Below are 23,448 nucleotides of genomic sequence, written 5' to 3' on the forward strand. Positions count from 1 at the left end.
AGTAAACTAAATTTAAATCCTAAACCAACTGTGGATGTGAAAGAATCTTTAAGTTTATGAAACAAAGGACATTTTATTTGACTAAGGTAACATGAAACAGAAAATGCCAACTCAAAATATAGAATGTAAAAAATAAGTATTGCAGGTGCTAATATGTTACATTGATTTTGCAAATGGAAATCTACCAACCTCTAAGCAAATGGTGTCAGAATTTAGAACACCATAAACCAGAGATGGGAAAACTTTGTCTGTCATGGGCCAAGTATACACATTGTAGCCTTTGCAGGCCATATGGTCTCCATCAGTACTGCTTAACTTTGCGGTTACAGTGCAAAAGCAGCCATAGACAATATGTAAACAAAAAGGTGTGGCTGTGTTCCAATAAAACTTTATTCATGGACACTGAAATTTGAATATTATATAATTTTTATATGTCACGAAATATTCTTTTGATTTTTTTCAATCATTTAAAAAACATAAAAACCACCATTAGCTCAAAGCCCAAACAAAAATAAGCAGTGGGCCAGATTTGGCTCACGAACTGTGGTTTGCTGACCCTACCTTAGACTAGCGAAGCATGAGCTGTAAGAGAAACTTGAGGACACATCAAGAACGTCAGTGACTCATTCATTCTTCATTAAACAGTAGCTATTGAACACAACATCACCTATGTGATATACTTGACAAAAAAAGTTTACCCTGAGTGGAATAATGAGAAAAAAACTGGACACATCCAGGTTGTGGGGTATTCTGTAAAGCTGGCCTGGACTCTTCAGAACTGTCAGTTAGGAAGGACCAAAGGAAAGAACAGGTGTGGGGAAATTGTTCAAGAATAAAAAGACAACACCTAAAAGCAATGAATGGTCTTTGATTGAATCATAGGTTAAAACCAAAACAGCTGTAAAAGGACATCACTAGGGTATTTGGAAAGATGTGAATAGGGGCTATCAAATGTTATTGTATCATTGTTACTTTTCTTGGGCATGAGGATGATATTGTGGACTTGTAGAATAATGCCCTTGTTCTTAGGTGATATGTGCTGAAGCGTTTGTAGATGAGGTACGATGATCAGTAATTTAATTTCAAATGCTTCAGTCACAAAGGTACGTGTGTGTGCATGCGCGTGTGAATGGAGAGATGAAGCAAATGTAGAACAGTAACAATAAATAAATCTGACTGATGAATAAGCAAATATTATACTGCTCATTCAACTTTTACATAGGTGGGAAATTACTCAAAATGAAAATTGGAAAATATATACAGGAAAAAAGACACAGTTGTAAATTTAGTTGGTTCAAGTTAGAAAAATTTGAAATATAAAGTTATAGTGTTTAAAAAATAAGGTATTCATTAAAATTCTAAAATACCAATTCCATTTGGAAGTTAAAATAATTAAACTTGTAAGAAAGAGCTAAATCATTTCAGTGTGTTTTGTTATTTTCATCTAATTTATTTGCAGGAATTATAGCATGGGTAAACCAAGCACAACCAGAATCATCAAACTTAGCTTCTCAAAAGCTCTGAACTTAGATTGTTCTGCTGTTGCATAAGACACATATTTTCAGCGACCAGAAATCTGAAATATGTTTTTTCTGTAATTAAAACTTTCAAATACAAAAAACACTTCACTTCTTCTAGTAGTCCGATCCACATAATTCTGCATACCATTTTGCTCACTAGATTTTTTTTTTAATGTAGAGAAACTAGATAGGAAACAAAATTAATGGGTCATCATTTAATTTGGAGAAATCATTCTATTTGAGGACATGAAAGGCACTTTCACAAGAAAAAACTGTAAACTTTTGTAGGCGGAGACCACATTTTAGTTGCCTTTGTATCTCTGACACCAAACCGAGTACCTCATCCAAGTAGCCACTCAATGAATGTTTACTGAATGACGGAATGAATAAATCAATAAATGGAAGGGGGGACCTGCTGTATATGGAAACAGGTCAGGCTTCGATTTGATGTAAGGTAAAGATTCAAGATGACTCTGGCACTGGACTGATCCACTGAAGGAAGTAATGGATTCTTATTTATTTGCTTATTTATTTTTATTGAAATTTACAATAATAGAATAAACATATATCTTAATATATTTTTAGAGAAAACTTACCACTTAAATGTTCAGATATTTTTCTACATGTATGATGATGAGGACAGTTCCTCAATTGCAAGGATTCTGTCCGTTAACATTCAGTCAGGTTGAAATGGATCTGAAAATCAGGGCATGTGAAGGGCTGTTGAGGGAATTAAAAAACAGAAATCATAACAGCTGGGAGAAGATGAATAACTGGTCTCAATTATCTTCAGAGTTACCATGAAAAAGAAGTGGTAGAAATTCTCTGAGACGCTTATCAGGAAAGAATTAGGACCAGGAAGCAAAATTAAAGGTGGGTGAGGGGGGCACTATGCAGATTTTAGCAACCCAAGAAATGGCTTTCCAACAGAGACGTGCCCCACAGCGGGACAGATTGCCTTAACCGTGTCCCTGAAAGTGTGCAGGCAGAGCTGGCATGGCCATTTTCCTGGGTAACTAAAGAGGTAGCATCTACATAGAATAAGAGATTGAGGCTATTCCATCCCTTCCAACCTGAAAAAGCATACTATCAATACAATAAACCTGAAGGTCATTCTACAAATATGGTGTTAACACTAAATAGATTATTGATAAACATTTTCAATACCTCAAGATTTTCAGTGTGTATATCACAGGTAAACAGAATATCATGATCTGTTTGTTCTTTGAATGTTTTACTGATAGATGTAGACTTGGCATTAGTTAGTACCCAAAGAAAATTCAGGTTGTCTTGGTATATAAAATAATAATACACCTCAACAGGTATCCAGAATGTTCTTAGGTATTTCAAAGACACTAGGACTTTTTCTTTCTCTATATCCCAGGCCACTATCCCTGTTATGGTCTGTTATCTTCTCAAGACTAGTTTATTTTCTACAGCTACCTCCTAATGAGACATTTATCTCTAGTATCTTCCCCTTTAATTCTCTCGAACGCTGCAACTAAATGTCTGCCTAAAATGCCTTGTGATTAAATTATTATCTGGTCAAAAGCCTAAAAATGATTCATCAGTTTTGAAATATGTATGGAAAAGATTAGAAGGGGAATGAAAATATAAATAGTTATTAAAATGGTAGAACTATAGACTAGTTTTTCTTAAATGTTCTTGGAGTACTATTAATAAAGCCCTAATGACAAATAATGTCCAGTGCAAAACAAAGACTTCACAAAATTTCCTTACTACCTAGCACATCGCATACAGAAGCTCCAACTGAACTTTTTAAAGAGACCCTCCATGACGTCTCCCAACTTACCTTTTCTCCTGTTACCCCTGCAACGAGCCTCACTAATTCTCTACTGTCTAACTTCCTGCTCTCTTCTAACCCTTTTCTTCCTCCTTGTCTCTCACTGCTGCTTCTGTCTTTGTGCCTCTTTTGCCACCTTGCTCTTTTCACCACCTGAGGACAACGACTGCCCCTCCTTTCATGTCATCGGTGATGCAGGTGAGCCTGCTGAGGGCAGGGCCTTCGTTCACTTGTCACCGCACCCCCTGCATCTCGAACAGTGCCTTGCAGATAAAATGTGTGAATGAACTATCAGCTGAACGAATGATTGTCATTTTTGTGACGGTATAAATCCACACATTATTTTTTTTTTTGAAATTTGGTATAAATTGATTAAACACGGGGTCTGGCAGAGCAACACCTGCTTGAGTGTGGTTGGTAGTATAATGATATGGGTGTAAGAATTCATAGTTTTAATTTGAACATTTCACCTAAAATGTCAGAGGGTGTACTTGAGTATGATGTTATGTTACAGAATTACATGCTTATGATTTTGTAATAAAAGATTTTGTAATAAAAAAGGGGCATTATTTGTGCTGGACCCTGTATTTCATGCAGTTTTCTAACTGCATTACATCTTCTTCTAGTTGTTTACAAGTTTTGGTGTAGGTCTCTCAAGATGAAAAGATACATGTTATCCATCTTACCTAATTCAATATTTTAATTCAACAAATTGGTATTGCATACCTACTGTGTTAGGCACTTTAGTAGGCATTAGAACAAAATTAGAAACTGCATTTAAAAAGAGCAATGAAGACCAAATCAAATATTTTTTAGCTGATTTCTTTTACACAAAATAAATACATTTGAAATCTATACTCTAAATCAAAATAGTAGTCACATTTTCTATACTTTTCTACCATCTTTCTATCAAACCCATTCAAAAGAATTATATAAAATAAATATAAGATGTATCCTGAAATCCAACATTAAAACCATTAATGATAAACAGAAATTTTAAAAATCTAAATTTTTTTTTACTGCTTTAGGGGAACTATCTTTAACCATTTGTGTTCCAAGATCTTTATAGTGATTGGAAAGATTCTGAAAATTGTAAAGGCTTCATGTGTAGATTCTAGTTTAGGTAATTTTAAGCCTCTTATGCAAGATAGATATTTGGGAAACTGCTACCTATAATATTTTTTTCCAGAATCAGATGCAACAATTTGGTAAAGAACACAGGTAGAAGAGATCACTAATTTTCCTTTTCCCCTAATAAGCTATGTTTATTATGCCAATTTTAATTACCATGCAATCTAATGGATTTAAGGCTTATATTTTCCACATCACTAGACATCACAAACATGAAAGCATTTTATACTGTCATTATACATCAATGTTTGTACTTGGTTATACATATATACAGAAATTATTCACACATCTTAACCTTGCTATTTCTTCCTTTCAACCCAACCTAATTTTACCATGAAAGCAGCTTTTTAATAAATGGTATAAGAAATACAGCAAGGCACACTTTTTAAAAACTTTTGTTCGCATTACCACCTCAAGAAGCATAAGAAAACCAAAAATGTTGTACATAATTTAATAGAATGTCATCAGTTTATAATACACAACACCGTATAGTTGTTTCTTGAAGTGCTGCATAGATTATTATTATTAAAATAAAATAAATAAAATGGTGCATTTAAAAGTTGCTTAATTTAGAAAGAAAGACCAGTGTTTCTCCTCTGTGCTGCAATCAAATCAAATGTTGCCCTTTTAGGTAAAACTCTTTCAATAAGCATAGGCATCACACCATTACCAAAAACTCATATTGAAACATAAAATTGGTCAGGTACTGGCAGGGCTCATTCCAGACAGGTGAACTTAATGGACCATCAATTTGGTGAGCTGCAGAACTTTATAGAGCAGATGGGGAGGGGAGGAAACGAACAGAAAGTCTTGCTGGAGAGGCGGGGTTGGTAGAGGTAGCTTGGGACAGGAATCTGTGGGAGGACAAGCAGCTTTGCTGAACTTCAGAGACAGTCACCTAAAGAGAACCAGTGCACACATCCAGATCACAAGGTCACGTGGACAAACCGCATTTGGAAGGGTCATCTTGGGGGAGGTCAGTGTCACAAACGGCAGTGACGTGATGGAACAGAGACCAGCCTGGGGTGGGAGTTTGAGGCCACCCCTGAGTTGCAGCCAGGCTTATCTACAGGAAACAAAAAAGTGGAAAAAAAAAAAGGTTTCAGAAATGTCTGTTTCAATTATAAAACCCAGACCTTTGAGGAACCCCTGAAGGCTGCCATGTGTTCTGATATAAAAGGATACATCCAATATAAAGTGATTTTAATAGCCCAAGGTTCACATTACTGACTAAAAATGTTTCAGAAACCATGTGAAAAAATACATTGACTTGTTTTTGAGACTTGGTTTTAAGGAAAACAAGAAAAATCATCGTTTGACTTTTCCTCTCGATCTCACCACTCTTCCGCCTGTGAACTCAGTCTCAAGCACTCAAGACAGCCTCAACTCACCACGAAAATGTGAGTCTGCCAGTGCCAAGGGCATCAGTCAAGTATCAGGTCATTCACAGGCCAGGAACCTAGGCCCGCAGGTTTAACCCTTCCTCCAAAGAGACTGTATGTGTGACAATGGAATTGAACAATTTCACTATCATATAGTGGGGAAATATTCATAACATTGTGATAATTCCAAATGTTTCAGCCCCTTGCCTGTAAAAGGATATAACTGGGGCTTCTAGCTCAAGTACGAGCACATTTCGTTTAAGGTACAAACAGCATTGGGCAAATGAGAATGATTCAATTATTTCTGTACATCTGGTGGCTCAGATACACATTTCCACCAAACTCAATTAGTTCTGCCTATTTTTAAGCATCTAAAAGCAACCTGCCGAATGTGAGGAAGAACTGAATTCCAGGTTTAGGCAATGCAGGATGCAATTACTTAAGGTCCTCTGACCAGCTCTCAAATAGAGCAGGCTTTCGCTTGTCTGGGTTCTGAATTCTGATGTCAGCTTGCTTTATTGTCTTTTCAGAAGTCAACATTCTCATTCTCTGTCTGGCTCTTTCTCAACAACCTTACAACCTGTTTAGGAGCCAGAAAATCTTTAGCTAATATGGTTTGGCTGGAGCCACAGGAAGTTGGGGAGAGAAGGCAAGTTTAAGAACAGGGAGAGACAGACAGGAACAGATGGGATGAAATTTGGTGTAGTAACATCATGCAGTAACTCAAGAGAGGGCACAATGCATTGTTCGAATGCTGAGGACATGACTCATTTGAAAACTGTCCACTAAGTAGGGAATCTTTAGGTGAGGCAAACCTGATCTTACTGAATGCTGGTATTTAAATTCTCTCTGGATAACCAATTCTTTCAACTTGGTTCACTTGGAAAGGGTCGGGCCAAACTGGCTGAGACACAGATCTGGTGTGTGTGTGTGTGTGTGTGTGTGTGTGTGTGTGTGTGTGTGGTGGGAAGATGCCCAATAAAATCTTCACTATTTATCATGACAGAGCTAGTTATTCAGAAGTGCTGGGTAATTTAAAAAATACATCACATCCACCAGGCCCTTGATTTGTTGAAATGATTTTAAAGGTATATTTGATAAAATTACACCTGTGTTGCTTAGTGAGAAATAAATACACTGTCACCAAGAGTAGTTTCTTAAACGAGCTTGGCCAGCATTGGGTCATATTAAACACTCAGTGTCAATCCAATAAGCAGAATGAAAACTTGCGGTGTGCCCAGGAGAAGTGTTTGCGTTGACAGCGCTCTCAGTTTGCAAAAACCGAGCAGCAGCACTTTGCGCTGTGCATGCATGTACTCAAGCGCGGGTAAATATAAGTAATTGCCTAAAAGCTAAAATCTATGGGCATCCAACTATCACAGCAGCAGACCAGTAAAGCAGGAAAGGCTAAAAACTTCTAAAGGAAATAATATGCATCCTAAGTAAAAACAGCCCCTCCCCAATACACCCCCACACGGAGTAAAATAAAGCTGAAAACCAGAGCAAAGAGGCAAAAATAAAAAGTACACACAGGCTGCATGTGATGAGTTAAATTTTTGTACCACAGGATTTATCCTGCATGAAGTTGAGGGTTAAATCATTCACCAAAGATCAGAGGCTTATGATGAGGATTATGAAGAAATAACTGTCAGAATACAGCAAAAAGATTAGTGCAAAGTACATCTCTTAGGCAGGTCCTAGGAGGCACTCCAGACATACATTATGCGCTTCCTCCAAATTAGGCAGAAATATCTGATCCATTCAGTTACCTTTCCTTTGATGTGATTTGCTGTGACTGACCTCTCTATTTTTACAGCAACACGGCATAGAGATGAAAACAGTGAAAAGCAGAGCAGTGTGCCTGCAAACTGGCACACACGCATATTGCATGGACCATGTTAAAGCCTCTCACACAGTTTCAGTGCGTTTTTAACTAGAACACAGTCAATGGAAAAACCTTCTCAATAATTTTTGAAAAAAATGTTACTCTTGCAAACTTTTTTGCTATTACTCTAAGTTACAGCTCTTCTAGATGATGTAATTCCATCATCTAAGAACTTACTTCTTAAAATACCCAGCAAGTTGAATTTAGTGAATTTTATTATCCTGATAAAAAGAGCACACCAACTGATAGTTTTCAAATGGATTAAAAAGTAAGCTTTTTCTTTTGCTCTTTTAAATTTTGTACAAAGAACAATGATGCCAATTAAGCTCTAATAGGCATGGAAACTCATATTTACCAAATAAAAAAAGTATAGTAATTTTTAGTAAAAATACTAAATATAAAAACTATTTTAGTAAATAGTAAAAACTATGTGTTCCTGACATTTAACACTGAAGACATTTCAACATTTTGAGATTAAATAATTTGTCATGATTGGTAGTATTTAACAGTATGTAAATCTTTACACCCAGGTACCCACGTTGATGACTGGCAAAAAATTTAGGTATCCAGGTGTTTTGTGTCCATGTTGCTAAAAAAAACTGAATAGGGCCAGTAAATGCAGCTATTCAAGTGGCCTAGACGGTAACGAGTCACTTGGGGGCGATGTGAGTTCTGCAGAAGTAAAATCTATCTGCTTCTCCCATAGCCTGGGACAGGGCCAGGCTGTGCATTCTGGGGGGCTCACTAAAATACTGCTGACTGGCAGGCAAGCTCGCTGATAGTTCTATACTATCCCTGCCTGTAAAATGTGAGGGTCACACAGACCCATCAGCACATTCACTTCCCCAAGTCTAAAGATGGAGCTGCTCATCATTTACATTTCACATCAGTACTGGTCTGTGTAAGGGAGAGAAGAAACGCCCAGAAGATCAGAAAGGGAGGCGTGCACCCTGGAGGTGTCTCCAGTGCCAGAGCTTCTTGAGCTCCGGATCAGCATGACTGGTGACTTGAGGGTCACGGTCACATGATGTCATGCTGAAAGTGGTGCTGCTTTCCAGCCTGCATCCGCTCTCAGAGAACAAAAATCAGCCAGGCTCTACCAGCCCTTCTGCGGAGGTTGGCAGAGCCAGCGGTACAACTGGTTCTCACAGAACTTGTTTTGAAGTAGCTCATGGAAATGCAGTTACTCTCCCTTAATGGTCACTTTTACTGCGTGCTGATGGAGAATGCGATTACAGGGTGGCCATCTTTCACAGAAAATACATTTCTCTCTCTCCCACCTTTGTTCTCATTTGCAGCCAATTGTAAAGACTCTGAAATATAGAAAATTAGTTGAGCTATATTAGTAAGTAGGATGCCTTTCTTCAATTTTGCATTCTGAGTTTATTTTTAGGATATATGTGTGTGTGTGTGTGTGTGTGTGTATACACACACATATATATGGTATAGATTCCCCCCTCCTCATTTCTAGCAGCTCTACACAGAATCACACATTTTAATGAGCCTAGGGCACAGGTGTTGCAGGAAAAAAAAATAATGATGTTTGCCATTCATCTTTCAAATTAAATAATGTGTTTTTAAATAGTAACTTTTTTCATAATACATTATGGGAACAACATTTATCTGTCACATTTTAAAAGATGTATTTGTAATAAATGTAAATTACTTTTAGAAAATCAGTAATTAGGCTCATCAAAAAATAAACAATCTGCCACAAAAAAGATAATCTTTAGCATAGTTAAGTATAATAACTGTTATTTGAATAAGTTAACAAATTAGGGTAGATTGCTTCTGTAATTCATTTCCTATAGCACAAGTTTAGGCTGTGGCATGAAGCTTCTGGAGCGGGGGGTGGTGATGGCACTTGGCACCTTGCACTTTGGTAAAACACAACTCTCACATTCAAAAGCTCAAATTTTCCTTAAACTTGATTGAGACAGTATATTCAGCACTGGGGCTTAGAAATGGGAAATAACAGAATTTTTGTGTCACTTTTAGAACTATATCATCATCTCCGAATTATCAATCAATAGCTGTCTGATTAAATATGAAGGGTGAAGTGACTTAAAAAACTTGATGGAAATCAGCCTGTCAACTTCAGGCAAAATTCAAAAATTCTGTTTTTATCAAAATGCCATTAACTTGTCCTATATTCTTTCTGTGTTTGCTTTCTGCGCCTGTTCTCAGTCTCTCTGTGTGGATAAATAAGAGCCTCTTCTTTAACATCCACTTTCCCCCTCTGTTTGATTCCTCAGACGTGGCTGTGATTAGGAGTTGTGACAGCACAGCCTTCCACTGGGGAAGCAAATGTGATGATAGTTACTTGAGACAGAAGCATAAAAGGAAGGCCCAGATCAGAAGACACAGCCTTTAACCTAATCAGTGTTCATCTTCAGGCAACAAAGGCAGCGGGCAGCTCTGTGCGCAGGAAACTGAAATGGGGAGCGTGCTCGTTGTGCATGCATTTGATCGGAGAGTATAATTGCAATTTGGAAGACCCTGTTTTCCTACCTCAGTGGAAGATTTTGAGGCCCTAAATTATTCAGTTACTTCCTGAAATTTTGTATTCTTCTTGCCAGAATGATGTAATAAAATAATGTCACTAAAAATGTCATTTGTACTGTTTTTCCCCCTTTTGCTTCACAGTTATTTGCATTGTTGGGAGTATGTCTTCCACCTAAATGTCTTCTTCATATAAGTATGTGCCATGACTAGTCATTCTGACTACTCTTGTTTGCTGTCATGGCTCTGTTCACTCAAATACATATAAAACATGTATGATAAAAATTTATTGAATGTATATTTAAAACATGAGAACCATACATACCTTTCAATGAGATGATTTTCATGCTTGGAGAGGGTTACATTCTACCTATGCATATTTCTATGTCGTTCTTCACCAAGGTTTAGAGGATTTTCTTCACAGGTTAAAGTTTTGGAGTTGGGATGTGATGCGGCTTTGTCTTTGGGCTGTGCTGCCATTGACGATAGTCCTGGAACTCCAGATTTGGCGGAAGCAGCGTTATGTTCCTCTGGCATTCCAGACTCACCTGGGTGTTCTGAACTTTCTTTTTCACTGGCCAGCCTTGAAGGAGGAGTTGACTCGGAGCTTTCTCCACAGACATTGGAAGACTGGGGTAGGCCATCCACTTCCTTTCTAATGTCAGATCCTTCCAGAGGGGGAGGATTGGAAAGAGCCGCCATGTCTGCATCATCAGTTAAGAGAGAAATATCATCAAACCCAGAAGAGCCTGTGGCTGCTTGTAATGGCATTTCGGCCTCACTGGGACCTGCAGGTTCATTCGGAGGAGCGCTGGAGAAACAGGGCTCATCTTCCTCAGGGTCATCCTCAGCACAGGCCTCAAAGAAGCATTCAATGTCTTCCTTGTCTTCTAGGCCAGAGTCAGTGATGTCCAGCGGCAAAGGAGTGTTACTCTTCTCCTCTACGTAAGTGGTGACCTCCCCACAGTCACTGTCATGAGATGAGAGAGATAAGTAGGAATAAAAGTCTCCTTTTCTCAGCTGGATGGGCCGGTGAGAATGTTCTAACACTTTCTCCTTGATTTGAGTCAGTGAAGTAGGAGCAGCTGCCTCATTTTCAGGTTGAGATTTACTCTTCAGGGCAGTTGAAGCCATGTCAATGATTTCCTTAACAAAGTCGTGTACTGAACAATCTTCAGCATCTTTTGGATGGAAAACAACTGGCTCACAGTCACAACAGGAAATGTTGTCACTGATAGAGGCATTTTCCTCAATTTCATTTTGTTCAGCTGCTAGGCAGCAGCCCTCAGATTTTCCAGCCATACTTGGTGCACCATTAGATGAAGATTTCAGTATGTCAGAGTCCTGTCTATCAACAACTCTGGTTTCTGAGGGCAGTTTGGGGCAAGACTGCTCAGTGGGAATAGAAGCAGCCCTTTGATTTTCAAAATGGTGGTGGTTTTGACACTTTGGGGGAAGATGTCTAACAGTTTGGGGGACAAACTCCTTTCCAGCAGTGTTTGAGTCACCTGAGCTACCCATAAATGCTTTACACTTACAGTGTTCACTCTCTGAAACCCTCTTCCTGCCTGAGCCAAGAGTTTCTGACTCCTTTGAAATCCCATGAAGTTCGTCCTTCTGTCTTTCTGGAGTACTTTCAATATTGCCATTTTCCATGTCAGCCACATATGGATCTTTATTAACTTTGAAAACATTTTTTTTGTTTTCACCCTTTGTCCCTAACTCATGCATGTCGGGCACATCCTTACCATTTCCATTGTTTTCAGAGAGATGTTTTGTGGAGCCATTTAGCAGGGCCTCAATGCTCAGTGTATCAGAGGGATCGGTCACCTCATCGCTACTTATATCCTTACTGCCCCTTATCTCGTCACTGAGATTACACCTTCTCTTATCTCTAACCAAGGAAAGCTTTGGTCTAATCCAGGTGTGCAGTTCATTCTTTATATAGTCCAGCCCTGACATCAAGTTGCAGTCTTCATAAATTTCATCGTCTGTTGCAATACTGGAGTCATCATCCTCATCTTTGATGCACAGCTCTTCTTCTGTCAAGGTGAGGGTAGAGCTGGAGAGGAGGTCACTGTCATCTTCATCATCAGTGCAAGCAGAGGTGCAAGAGACATTCACGATCATGCTGACATTGACATCACTTTCATCAGCCACTGAACGAGTCAGGCGCTTCCTGAAGGAAGCATTTGATTCTGGGATCTTGTTCTTGTGTAACACAATATCCTCTGAGCAAAGAGAGAGCTCATCACTGCTGCTAAGTTCTGTAAGAGATGTCGGCGAGTCTTCATTGATAGAAGATGCTATGTCCAACGACAGCTGGCCAGTCAAGGACATCTTTTGGGAACCGCTTTGAAGAGTGATATCGGAAATGCTTCGCTTTATCTTTTGCTCTGAGGGGCTCTGGATATTCTCCAAACGATTCAGGAGATCTAATGTCCTTTTACTCAGTTCACCAACTGAGCCACTGCTCACACTTATGTCCCCAGAGCTGTGACAACTGAAAAGATCTTCATTGCTTTTATAGGATGTCAACCAACTTTCTAAAGAAGTGCTTCGCTGGAGGCTGTCACTGCCATTTTTAAAGATGCCCAATCCAAATAAATCACCCCCTGGAGAAAGGGACTCAATAGACGAACTATGAGATAAAAGGGAGAGCTGTTTGGCACTCTGCATGCCAGTGAGTGTCTTCTCTACGTCACCGCTTTTATGTGAACTGTGATCCATTTCATGGGACGCACTTGCCAAAATCCTTTCATGGGGAGGTGCATCCGGTTGTAACTCTGTAGCTTGATGTTTAGATTTGCAGGATTTTTTATCAAAATAAAAGCCATGAAGCAAGGGATCTTCTACATGTGCTTTTTCATTTTGTGACTGTTTCATTATCATTGGTAATTTGAGTTTTGAGCCTTGAAGGTATGAGTAATCGTAAAATGTAAACACATCATGTTTTCCTTGTAATTCTTCCTCCAAACAGTCAGGGGTATGTTTGATAACACTGTTTAAGTCTCCAACTTTTCCATTTACACAACCCACTGGTGAAATGGATGACTGAGCACTATTTGGAAGCTTAATGGCTTCCTCCTTATCTTTAAATTTTTGCTCTAGCACATTAACAGCATCTTCCATTTGCAGGTCCAGATGATCAGTGTCAGGGTTACTTGGGGACCCATCTACCACATTGAGCAAGCATGCTTCAGAATTGGTAGTGGTGTCGGTGTCTCCCTCACTGACGATTCCACTCTCACTGCCTGAATTCTGGCTCGCGTCTCCTCCATGGCATGGGCAGGGCTTCACCAAACTGGAGCTCCCTAGAAGATCCGGCAGAGATTTGGTAGATGAAAAGGAAGAGTCTTTACTGAGACTCTTAGTTAAAATACTTGGCTGTGTGGTGCTGGTGAGCTTTGGACTGTTCTTGAGGAACGGCATGTGGTTGTCCTCATAGAGCTCCACATTGTGGAGGCTGTATACTTGGTAAACGTGTGGACTGGAGGGGGCAGTAACACTTGAGGTGTACTGAGATCCACCACAGTCACCTGCCTTTTCTTCATAACCAGGTCCCTCACAACCTGTCTCTTCAAGTTTTAAGGAAGGCATGGTAGATTGGGGTTCTTGATCAAGGTCATTTGATTCTTCATTCAAACTAATTAACTTGTTACTTATATCAGTTTCATCCCATTCCAGAGCATCCTCACTGGTCCCATTTAGGTCCATCAAGCCAGGATCAATGACATTCAAAGTCTCCTGTGTAGGGGGAGGAAAAAAGAAGTATTAGGGAATATAAGCATGAAAATTTTATCCATTCAAAATCTCTTGGAAGAGTCAGGAAAGAAATTTGCTCCAAGAGTAGATTTGAAAAATAGCATAATTATTAGCTCCATTCCTCTATGGGATAACATCCAAAATTATTGAAACAGGCTGTTCTATCAATAGTAATTTGTCACTGAAAGTAATAACATAGATTAAAATATAATATTATAGTCAAATTGTAATTTATAGAATTAACCATTTCCTATTGATTCTTCTACATTTTTAACCTTGGATTGAGTGAAGATAAAGCTGCCAGGTGAAGAGAAAATATATAGCCTATCATATCTCTTAAGATACATTCACTCTGACGCTGTCTTACTTCTGGAGGCCACAGCAGAACACTGTCTGCAGCCACCTGCGGTGAAGCCCCTCACGCCTCCATTCCTGGGTTTTGCACTTGAAGCAGTCCTTGACTGAGGAAATGGAACAAAGGTGCAGCCACCTGTGGAGCCATGTCTTTCTTTGCCTTCCCTTTCAGAACAGTGCCTCTTTAGAATTTGCCCTGTTCCCAATCAGACCCAAGATGAGCAACACTGGACTGGTTTCCTCACCTGCATCTTCCTGGACCCTGAGTCTGGGGACCAGCACTCCAGGGCAGTCCCTTAATCACACTTCTCTCAGTCCCTCTCTTCCTTGACCCCTTTCTCTCTCTGACAGAGATTCCACTTTGGTCCTGGTTAAATTGTTTCACTATTTTCAGTCCTACTCCTATTTCTTACAGGCAGGAACCTCCTTCTTTAGCCCACCTCCAGCCCTAGAATAACAACCACCTGAAGACTTCCCGGGCTCCCAAGGATACAGTGGCCCAGATTCTTGTAATGATGCTGCTCTCTGCCTGCACAACTGAGACCCTAGATATTTGTGTGGACCTTCTGGTTTTAACCCTGTTGAGGTAGGACTTGACATATTCTGGGGCACAGTAGTAGTTGAACTGGCTCTTGGATTCTGTCCAGACTCCTTCACCATCCTTATTTGCTGTCCAGCTGTTGTGTGGATTCATGAGAGAGCCAAGAGAGGTAATACAGGTACTGCAGACCCTGTCAGGGTCAAGGACAGACAGAAACACAAACAGAACTCTGCAGTTCAGCCTGTGCTTGGGCAGGGCAGCCGGGCACAGGAGCATGACTACAGAACTACACATGCAGAGTGAGTGAAGTGCCGGTTTTGCTGCTGATCTGCACGGCCTTGGGCAAGGTGCTCAACCTGTTATCTGAGCACCAGTCTCCTCACATCACTTGTTAAGAGGGGCTAGTGCTACTGTATTTTGCCATGTATAATGCGTTTCCATGTATGATACGCACCCAAGTTTTTGGCCGAAACATTCAGGGAAAAAAATCTTTCATTTTAACTTTTTAATTCAATTACTTATTTATTTATATTTAGAAACAAAACCAATTATTGTATTCCAGGGTATTATTTTTCATATGGATATCACTATTACTTTCTACAGTTACACTTTTAATGCAGAAGCATAAATAAAAGAATTAAAAACGTTTATATAGATACAGAATTAGTACTATCCATGTATAATGTGCATCCTTATTTTTCCCTCAAAAATTTGGGCAAAAAAACAGTGCACATTATACACGGCAAAACGTGGTATCTTTCAGGATAATTCTGAGCACTAAGTGAGCTATGTATGCATGCAGAGGGCTGAGGAGGCAGTTGGTTCGAGGTAGCTATAATTCTTAATGCACGTAGAATTGCCTAGAGTGGCCTTGAGCCAACTCATAAAGGGTTCTCCCTGCCCACCTCATTCTCTCCTTCACATCATTCCTTTCAATTTGCTCTTAAAACCACAAGGGATTCATGACGGGGTAGGTACAGAGAGGTGCCATGCAGTGTAACAGGTCAGCATATTTGCAGTACAATTCAGATTTCCTTTAATAGTCTGGTTGAAAACCCAGTCTAATGCTTTATTCCTTGGTAGTGCAAAACATTAGCAGAACTTTCTTAAGTCCTCAATCCTTTCTGAAACTAATAGTTAAAGGATACCACTGGACACATTAAGTATAAAATACCCATTAGCACTTTATTATACTGGATATATAAGAGATTATCTGTATGGCCTACTTAAATTTAAAAGAGTCCAGTTACAAAGTAAACATTAATTAAGGGATATTTTTAAATTTTATAACAGAAATCTTTCCTGCTGCCAACGTTACAGCAGTTAATTTAGTACACCGGCACTCATCACACGTGCTTAGGTATGGAGTGCATACACTGTGATGAATTTTTATTAGAATTTCTGTTTATTCTTTGCTTGCTGATAAAGGCAATACTAATGACTGCTTAGTATGGCTAATGAATGTTAAAATCTTCAGCTGCAGGAACGATCAATCAGTCTAATCAAATAGTATATTAATTTCAAATACTATCTTGGCTGACAATATACTCTGAGAGCGCTAATAAATAATTGAACCAGCCTTTCAAAGGAGCTCTCCTTGTCATTGTCTGGTTGACGCTAACATTGAGCAGCACAGATTCTCGACGAGAGCCCCAAACGTGGGGCTCACATTGGATGCAGGAGCCGCGCCATCTGGCTGCGTGCCGGGAGCTTAGCCCAAGTGATGCCGGTATCTCGGACTCGTCTTCCATGACAGAGTCATTTTCTGACCAAATGCCGCCTTATCAGCTTTCCAAACACAAGCCTAACAAAGTATAAAACTTACAGCAGTACCTAAAAGAGCAAATCCTTTGTTCAGTAAAGTGGTTGGAGTGGAAAATTTCCACAGAAAATGATTAAACTTTTGGATATAATATTATCTTTTCCCCTTCTTAAATCTCTCCAATATATCTCTAAATTTATTGTAATTTCTGAGATACTTTTGTATGTCAATTCCAGGGATATCTGACAAGATCCATTGATAAATAATTCACTTTAGACTTTAAACTTTATATATTAAGAAAGTACTACTTGCCCTACCTCTCTTCTGTCATGGGCTAAATTCTATCAATGTTTTCGATAAAATCTCCATTTTCTCAAGATTTACCCTCATACATAAAACATACCCTGGGGGCAAGAACATGGGGAAAGTTTCCAAGAGAAAGGACATTAGCATGTTTATATAACTCGAAAGTTATCTTTGAAGGAAAGGTATATGCATAGAGTAATATAGTTGATAGGAAAATTATTTGTTGTTATCACTTTTCTAGAGGAATTGTCTGATACTTTTAAAAAATATAAGTGTTCCTGTCTTTGATAAAGTGATAAATCAAAAATGGATGAGCTGATGAGCTGTGTAATCAGAGCCCTTGGGTTCCCAAGGGATTGGGGTTGGGGGAGTAACTCGGCTCCCATCTCTTGTCCTCATGTGGACAAAAATTGATGATGTTAACACAATTTAAGAACATCTGAAACCAAAAGACTGGTGAGTAGTATATGTGGTTCCAATAGAGAGTCTGCAACTCCAGAGAAAATTCTGAATTAAGTTAATTTGTGCAGGAGTCTCTTATTCATAAACCTGTTTCACTGGTACAGAATTGTGGCCGAACCCAAGGGCTTTAGATAAATACTTATACAGAAACACACATCTTTACAGACATGCCCAAGAAACAAGTAGAATTAATTGGTGTTGGATTACTTTTATTCTTGGAAGCAGGTTATTTATATTAGCACAATATATAAGGTAACTAAAAATGGCTGGAGAAATGATAAGGAGGAGGAAGAGGAAGAGGAGGAGGAAAGAAGCAAGATTCCAACCTCAGTAAGTAATACCAACCCAATTAACTTCCTTCTGTACTTACATGTCTTTAATTGAGCAAGGTCGCCCAGAACTGCATTTCTGGGATTTTCTTAAAATTGAAGGTTAAAGTGTGAATTTTTATAAGCGATAAGAAATACATTATCAGCTAAAGAGGAGAGATGAAGGAAACTGGCATTCTATAAAACAACTCAACAGGGATTTGATATAGCTATCTCTGGATTCCTTTAATTTCCTTTAAAATGTTGCATCTTTTTAAAATCTAAAGAATCTCAAAAATAGCAGAATATTCTTTTTGTGATTCCACTCAAACTTTTGGTGTTCAGAATGGAAAAACCATTAGGAGGACTTGCAATTTGTGTTCCCCTGTTTAATTCTAGATCCAGGAGTTTATTGAGTGATACCACTTGCAAAGCCCTGGCAGAGGAGATTTATCTGTTGAAAAGCAGGATACAACAAAAACATACAAATAAGTAAAAATATTAAAAGCATAAACAGCTTTAATTATAACTGAATAAAGATATATATATTCACCCTAAAGCAAAAAGCAGATCCAGTGTGAGGGGGCCATGCAGAGGAGGGAAAAAATCATATATATATCGAAGTGGGGGAATCAATTGAAGTGAGGGGAAATTCCAACCTTCATATACTCACTCTGATTTTTTGATGCAATAATGTCCCTAGAACCCACCTCCAAATCTAAAACCAAAGTGTCTGAGCATTAGCTGCATATTTATGTTCCTAAATTAGACTCAGGTAGAATTTTTTTTTAAAAGAAAAAGACAAAACACATCAACGATGACAACAAACAGCCAGTTTTCAATGGAATGACAAATTTTATGAAAACAGAGTTTTTATTACTCTGCCTCTTATTGGGCAGAGAACCGAATCAGAGTTACCAAGGAAAAAAGATAGATGAAAAAAAAAATAGGGTAAAAGTATGATGTTCACTAACAACTATCCTGGGACTTGGGCCAGAAACTCAAACAGATCTGAGTTTGAATCCTGGATCCTCCTTCCCACGTTAGTTCTGTGTTCCCGGATGAGTTATTAAACATCTACACGCCTCAGTTCCATCATTTGTTTTTCCAAGATAATCACAGGTCATTGTGTCTACATTAGAGATTGCTGGGAGCTGGAAATGAGAAAATCTTTGCAAGTCCTGAAGGGAGGCCCTGGCACACAGCACGGGCGCAATGATGGCAGCTCTCAGCATGTACTCCCTGTGCTGGAATGAGAGGATGGTAGCATAATAGTATGGCTAACTGTTAAATAATCATAACAGTGTTTGCATTCAAACTGGTGGTAGGTTGACTAATCTCTTTAATACAACTCCATGCATGGAATTCAATGCAATAAACACCAGTTAGGTCCTGTATTCACTCCCCTTGCACTGTAAATGGGGTGTCGGTTTGTCTTTGCATGTTTCAACTGGGCTCATCCCTCAGGAATAACCAGATGAGAAAGGACACCTGCCCGACCTTCAGTGAGGCCTACAGCAGAAGGACTTCCTATTTCCTGAAAATAACTTCTAAAAAAACGCAAGCCCACTGTCTGTGAAATTCTATCACAACTGACACATTACAACAATCAACTACTGCTCACTATCTATCAGATTGACAATAATATTAAAGTAACTTGCCTCAGCTCAGAAAACCCTTTGAAAGTCTATCTCACATTAATGAACAAAAACTGCTTCAGTGAATGCTCTTTTTCAATAATGAAGCTGATCGGAAACTCAAAATGGACAAATAAAACCCCAACGAATCTCACAGATATCACTAGAATGATTACCAGCATGGACATGTTTCCTAGTCCTGATTACAAAGACATTTCTGAAATAGTTGAAAATAAAAATCCATTAGATGTTTTAAAAGTAAGTTTTACAATAGCAAAATTGCCTTACTTCTCAACAGGGACCAGAGACAAAGGCAGCACACTATGGGGAAGCAGGGGTTTTCCTCCCAGATCTGTCCTCCGTGGGGCTCCTTCTGTCCCATCTCCACTAGACCCCAGCACCAAAAGCAGTGCCTGGCAGAGAGCTGGTTCTCAAAAAAATACAAACAGAGTGGACTGAAGGAATAAAGACTTGTCCATGGTCTCAGGAACTGTTGAAGGGCTCTGGGGAAAGGTCCCAAGGTAAAACTCTGCCACGGCAAAACCACCTGGAGAATTTCTGACCTCCTAACTGGTGCCAGCTCTCAGATAAGCCTCGAAAACACTGTGCTCAGTGAAAGAAGTCAGACACGAAACTCATATACAGCGGACTCTTAAACAATATAGGCGTTAGGGGCACTAACCCCCACGTGCAGTTAAAAATCCATGGAACTTTTTACTCCCCCAAAACTTAACTATAATAGCCCACTGTCAACAGGAGGCCTCACTGGTAACATATACAGTGAATTAACACATTTTATGTATGTATTATGTACTTTTTTCTTACTATAAAGTAAGCTGGAGGAAAGAAAATGTTTTTAAGAAAATCATAGAGAGAAAATGCATTTACTGTATTTATTAAAAAAGTGTACACTAAAAAGTAGGAGTGGATCCATGCAATTCAAATCTGCTTTGTTCAAAGGTCAGCTTTGCTTATTGTATGCTTCCATTTATATGAACTATCCAGACTGGATAATTCAGAAACAATAAAATTATTGGTCACCAGGGGCTTGGGCAAGGGGAGAGTAGGGAGTAATTACTTAGTAGGTGTGGAGTTTCCTTTTTCAGTGATGAAAACGTTTTGGAACTAGAGAGAGGTAACTTTCTGAATGTATTAAATGCCATTAAATTGCTCACTTTAAAATGATTAATTTTATGTTATGTAAATTTCAAATCAATTTTAAAAAATGTAACAGGAGTCCTCAGTCCTGTTGAGGTTCAGAGCCAGTGACACCATCAAACATAACAGGACTTCATCACTCTGCTGAGGACTTGGCTTAATGCAAACATTTCAATAGGTAATGTTTCTGAATTTATTTATATCCTTGCAGATATATTATCAATAAAGATAATTTCTTGAGAACCAAGATGGTGGTGTAGGTAGACACACTGCGCCTCCTCGCACAACCAGAACTGACAGAGAATCGAACGGCAAGGGGGTCCGACACCAAGGAAATACAAAATAAACATTCATCTAGACCGGTAGGAGGGGTGGAGACGGGCACCGGGGTGGAGAGGACTCCCGTAGCTGTGGCAGGACAGAGACTGGCGGAGTGTGGGACGACTAGGGCAGGCAGTCCGAGCACTAGCAGACCCTGCGGCCACACATTTGCGCAGATAAACCGAGAGGGCCGGACTCAGAGTGGCAGAGAGCAGGGCAGGCAGAATGCGGGTAGCACCCCGCGGTACCACATTCTCCCACAGATAAACCGGGACAAACGGCGGGGAGCAAAGCAGACCGCGTAACCCAGGGCTCGAGCTCAGGGCAATAAAGCCTCAAACCTCTGATTGAAAATGCCTGTGAGGGTTGGGGCGGCAGCAGGAGAGACTCCCAGCCTCACAGGAGAGGTCATTGGAGAGACCCACAGGGGCCTAGAGTGTGCACAAGCCCACCCACTTGGGAACCAGCACCAGAGGGGCCCAGTTTGATTGTAGGTATCGGAGTGAAAGATTGAAATCTGGAGGAGAGTGAAGCAGGCGCCATTGCTCCCTCTGGGCCCCTCCCCCACGTAAAGAGTCACAGCACAGCAACCAGTGTTACCCCGCCCCAGTGAACACCTAAGGCTCCGCCCCTTAAAGTAACAGACGCACCAAGACAAAAAAAAAAAAAAAATGGCCCAAATGACAGAACACTTCAAAGCTCCAGAAAAAATACAACTAATCGAGGAAGAGATAGCTAACCTATCGGATGCACAGTTCAAAGCACTGGTTATCAAGATGCTCACAGAATTGGTTGAATCTGTTCGAAAAGTAGATGAAAAAATGAAGCCTATGCTAAGAGAAACAAAGGAAAATGTACAGGGAACCAATAGTGATGTGAAGGAAACTGAGACTCAAATCAATGGTGAAGACCAGAAGGAAGAAACAAACATCCAGCCAGAAAAGAATGAAGAAACAAGAATTCGGAAAAATGAGGAGAGGCTTAGGAACCTCCAGGACATCTTGAAACGTTCCAACATCTGAATTATAGGGGTGCCAGGAGAAGAGGAAGAACAAAAAATTGAAAACTTATTTGAACAAATAATGAAGGAGAACTTCCCTAATCTGGCAAAGGAAACAGACTTCCAGGAAGTCCAGGAAGCTCAGAGAGTCCCAAAGAAGCTAGACCCAAGGAGGAACACACCAAGGCACATCATAATTACATTACCCAAGATTAAACAAACGCAAGGACCTACATCCAAGATTACTGTATCCAGCCAAGCTATCATTTAGAATGGAAGGGAAGATAAAGTGCTTCTCAGATAAGGTCAAGTTAAAGGAGTTCATCATCACCAAGCCCTTATTATATGAAATGTTAAAGGGAGTTACCTAAGAAAAAGATCAAAAATATGAACAGTAAAAATGACAGCAAACTCACAGTTATTAACGAACACACCTAAAACCAAAACAAAAGAAAACTAAGCAAACAACTAGAACAGAAACAGAACCACAGAAATGGAGATCACATGGAGGGTTGTCAATAGGGGAGTGGGTGGGGGAGAGGGGGGAAAGGTACAGAGAATAAGTAGCATAAATGGTAGGTAGAAAATAGACAGGGGGAGGGTAAGAATAATGTAGGAAATGTAGAAGCCAAAGAACTTATATACATGACTCATGGACATGAACTATAGTGGGGGAATGTGGGAGGGAGGGGGTGGGCAGGATGGAGTGGAGTTGGGGGGGGGAATGGGACAACCGTAATAGCATAATCAATAAATGTATTTTAAAAAAAAAGATAATTTCCTTATTACAGGCTTCTCTGACCTGCACGCATGCTCACAGTCTCAGAAATGCTGAAGAGGAAGTATAGTGCTTCTCTTAGTTCAACTTCACTCATTTTGATGCAACAGTCTCCTGAGGAGAAACAAGGATTGTGACTGAGAGAGCCCTCATTTGCTGAACCCTCTGTCAGGGTCACCAGTAGCCTTGTGATGGTCCATGCCGGCCACACACACTTTAGTCTTATTTTAGTTGATTCCTCTGCCCATTTGACCCCCCCCCTTTTGTTGGCATTCTCTCTGTCTTTGAGTACCTTGATTCCAGACCTCCTCATGAAACCCACTTCAGTTGACTCTTAAATGACAGTACGGCCCACAGTTCCACTTGCTTCTTTTCACCTACAGACATCCCTGCCATGGTTTAGCCACATGAGGTCTGATGGACTATTATTTTGAAGGTATATAGGCAACGTTGAGGAGAAAGAAATTCAGAGAAAATGTTGAGGGAGGGGGACATTGCAAGAAGAGGGAACAGTAAGAAGCAAAGGTGAAACAGAGCCTTGTGGATGCCTTCAAAGGAGAAAGGAGCAACCAGCAAAGGAAACAGGAAGATCCAGGTAGAACTACTGGCATAATATTTTGGAAGCTGAAAGATGGAGACTTTTCAAGTACTGGGTGGTGAAGAGTAAGTATTACAGTCAGAGAAGATAAGAAGAAGGGGTGGGGGATGAGGGGAAGCCACTGAACTAGCAAGAAGAAAGTCATTTGTGACCATGGAGAGGGCAGGTGCTAGAGAGGCTGGTGGGGGAGGAAAGGAGCAGGCTAGGGAGCAGCCCGAAGGGATCAGGTTCCAC

At 39.8% G+C, this 23,448-nt stretch overlaps 1 protein-coding gene across 3 annotated transcripts in view; it reads right to left on the minus strand.

Moving 5' to 3' along the window:
* Window positions 1–1,307: 1,307 nt before the first annotated feature.
* The window catches only part of AKAP6 (A-kinase anchoring protein 6), a 476,021-nt gene continuing 453,880 nt past the window's right edge, over window positions 1,308–23,448 (minus strand). For 2 of the 3 annotated variants that reach the window (XM_045188183.3, XM_045188177.3), the window contains exons 13-14: window positions 10,550–13,971; window positions 1,308–5,521 (exon numbers count right to left, since the gene is read on the minus strand). In XM_045188183.3, coding sequence (XP_045044118.2) covers window positions 10,591–13,971 — 3,381 coding nt within the window. In that variant the 3' untranslated portion in view covers window positions 1,308–5,521; window positions 10,550–10,590. The remainder of the gene's footprint in view (window positions 5,522–10,549; window positions 13,972–23,448) is intronic. The other variant, XM_053928192.2, reaches the window with a different exon arrangement.

This window comes from Desmodus rotundus, chromosome 7, assembly GCF_022682495.2.
Source record: "Desmodus rotundus isolate HL8 chromosome 7, HLdesRot8A.1, whole genome shotgun sequence".
Taxonomy (NCBI): Eukaryota; Metazoa; Chordata; class Mammalia; order Chiroptera; family Phyllostomidae; genus Desmodus; species Desmodus rotundus.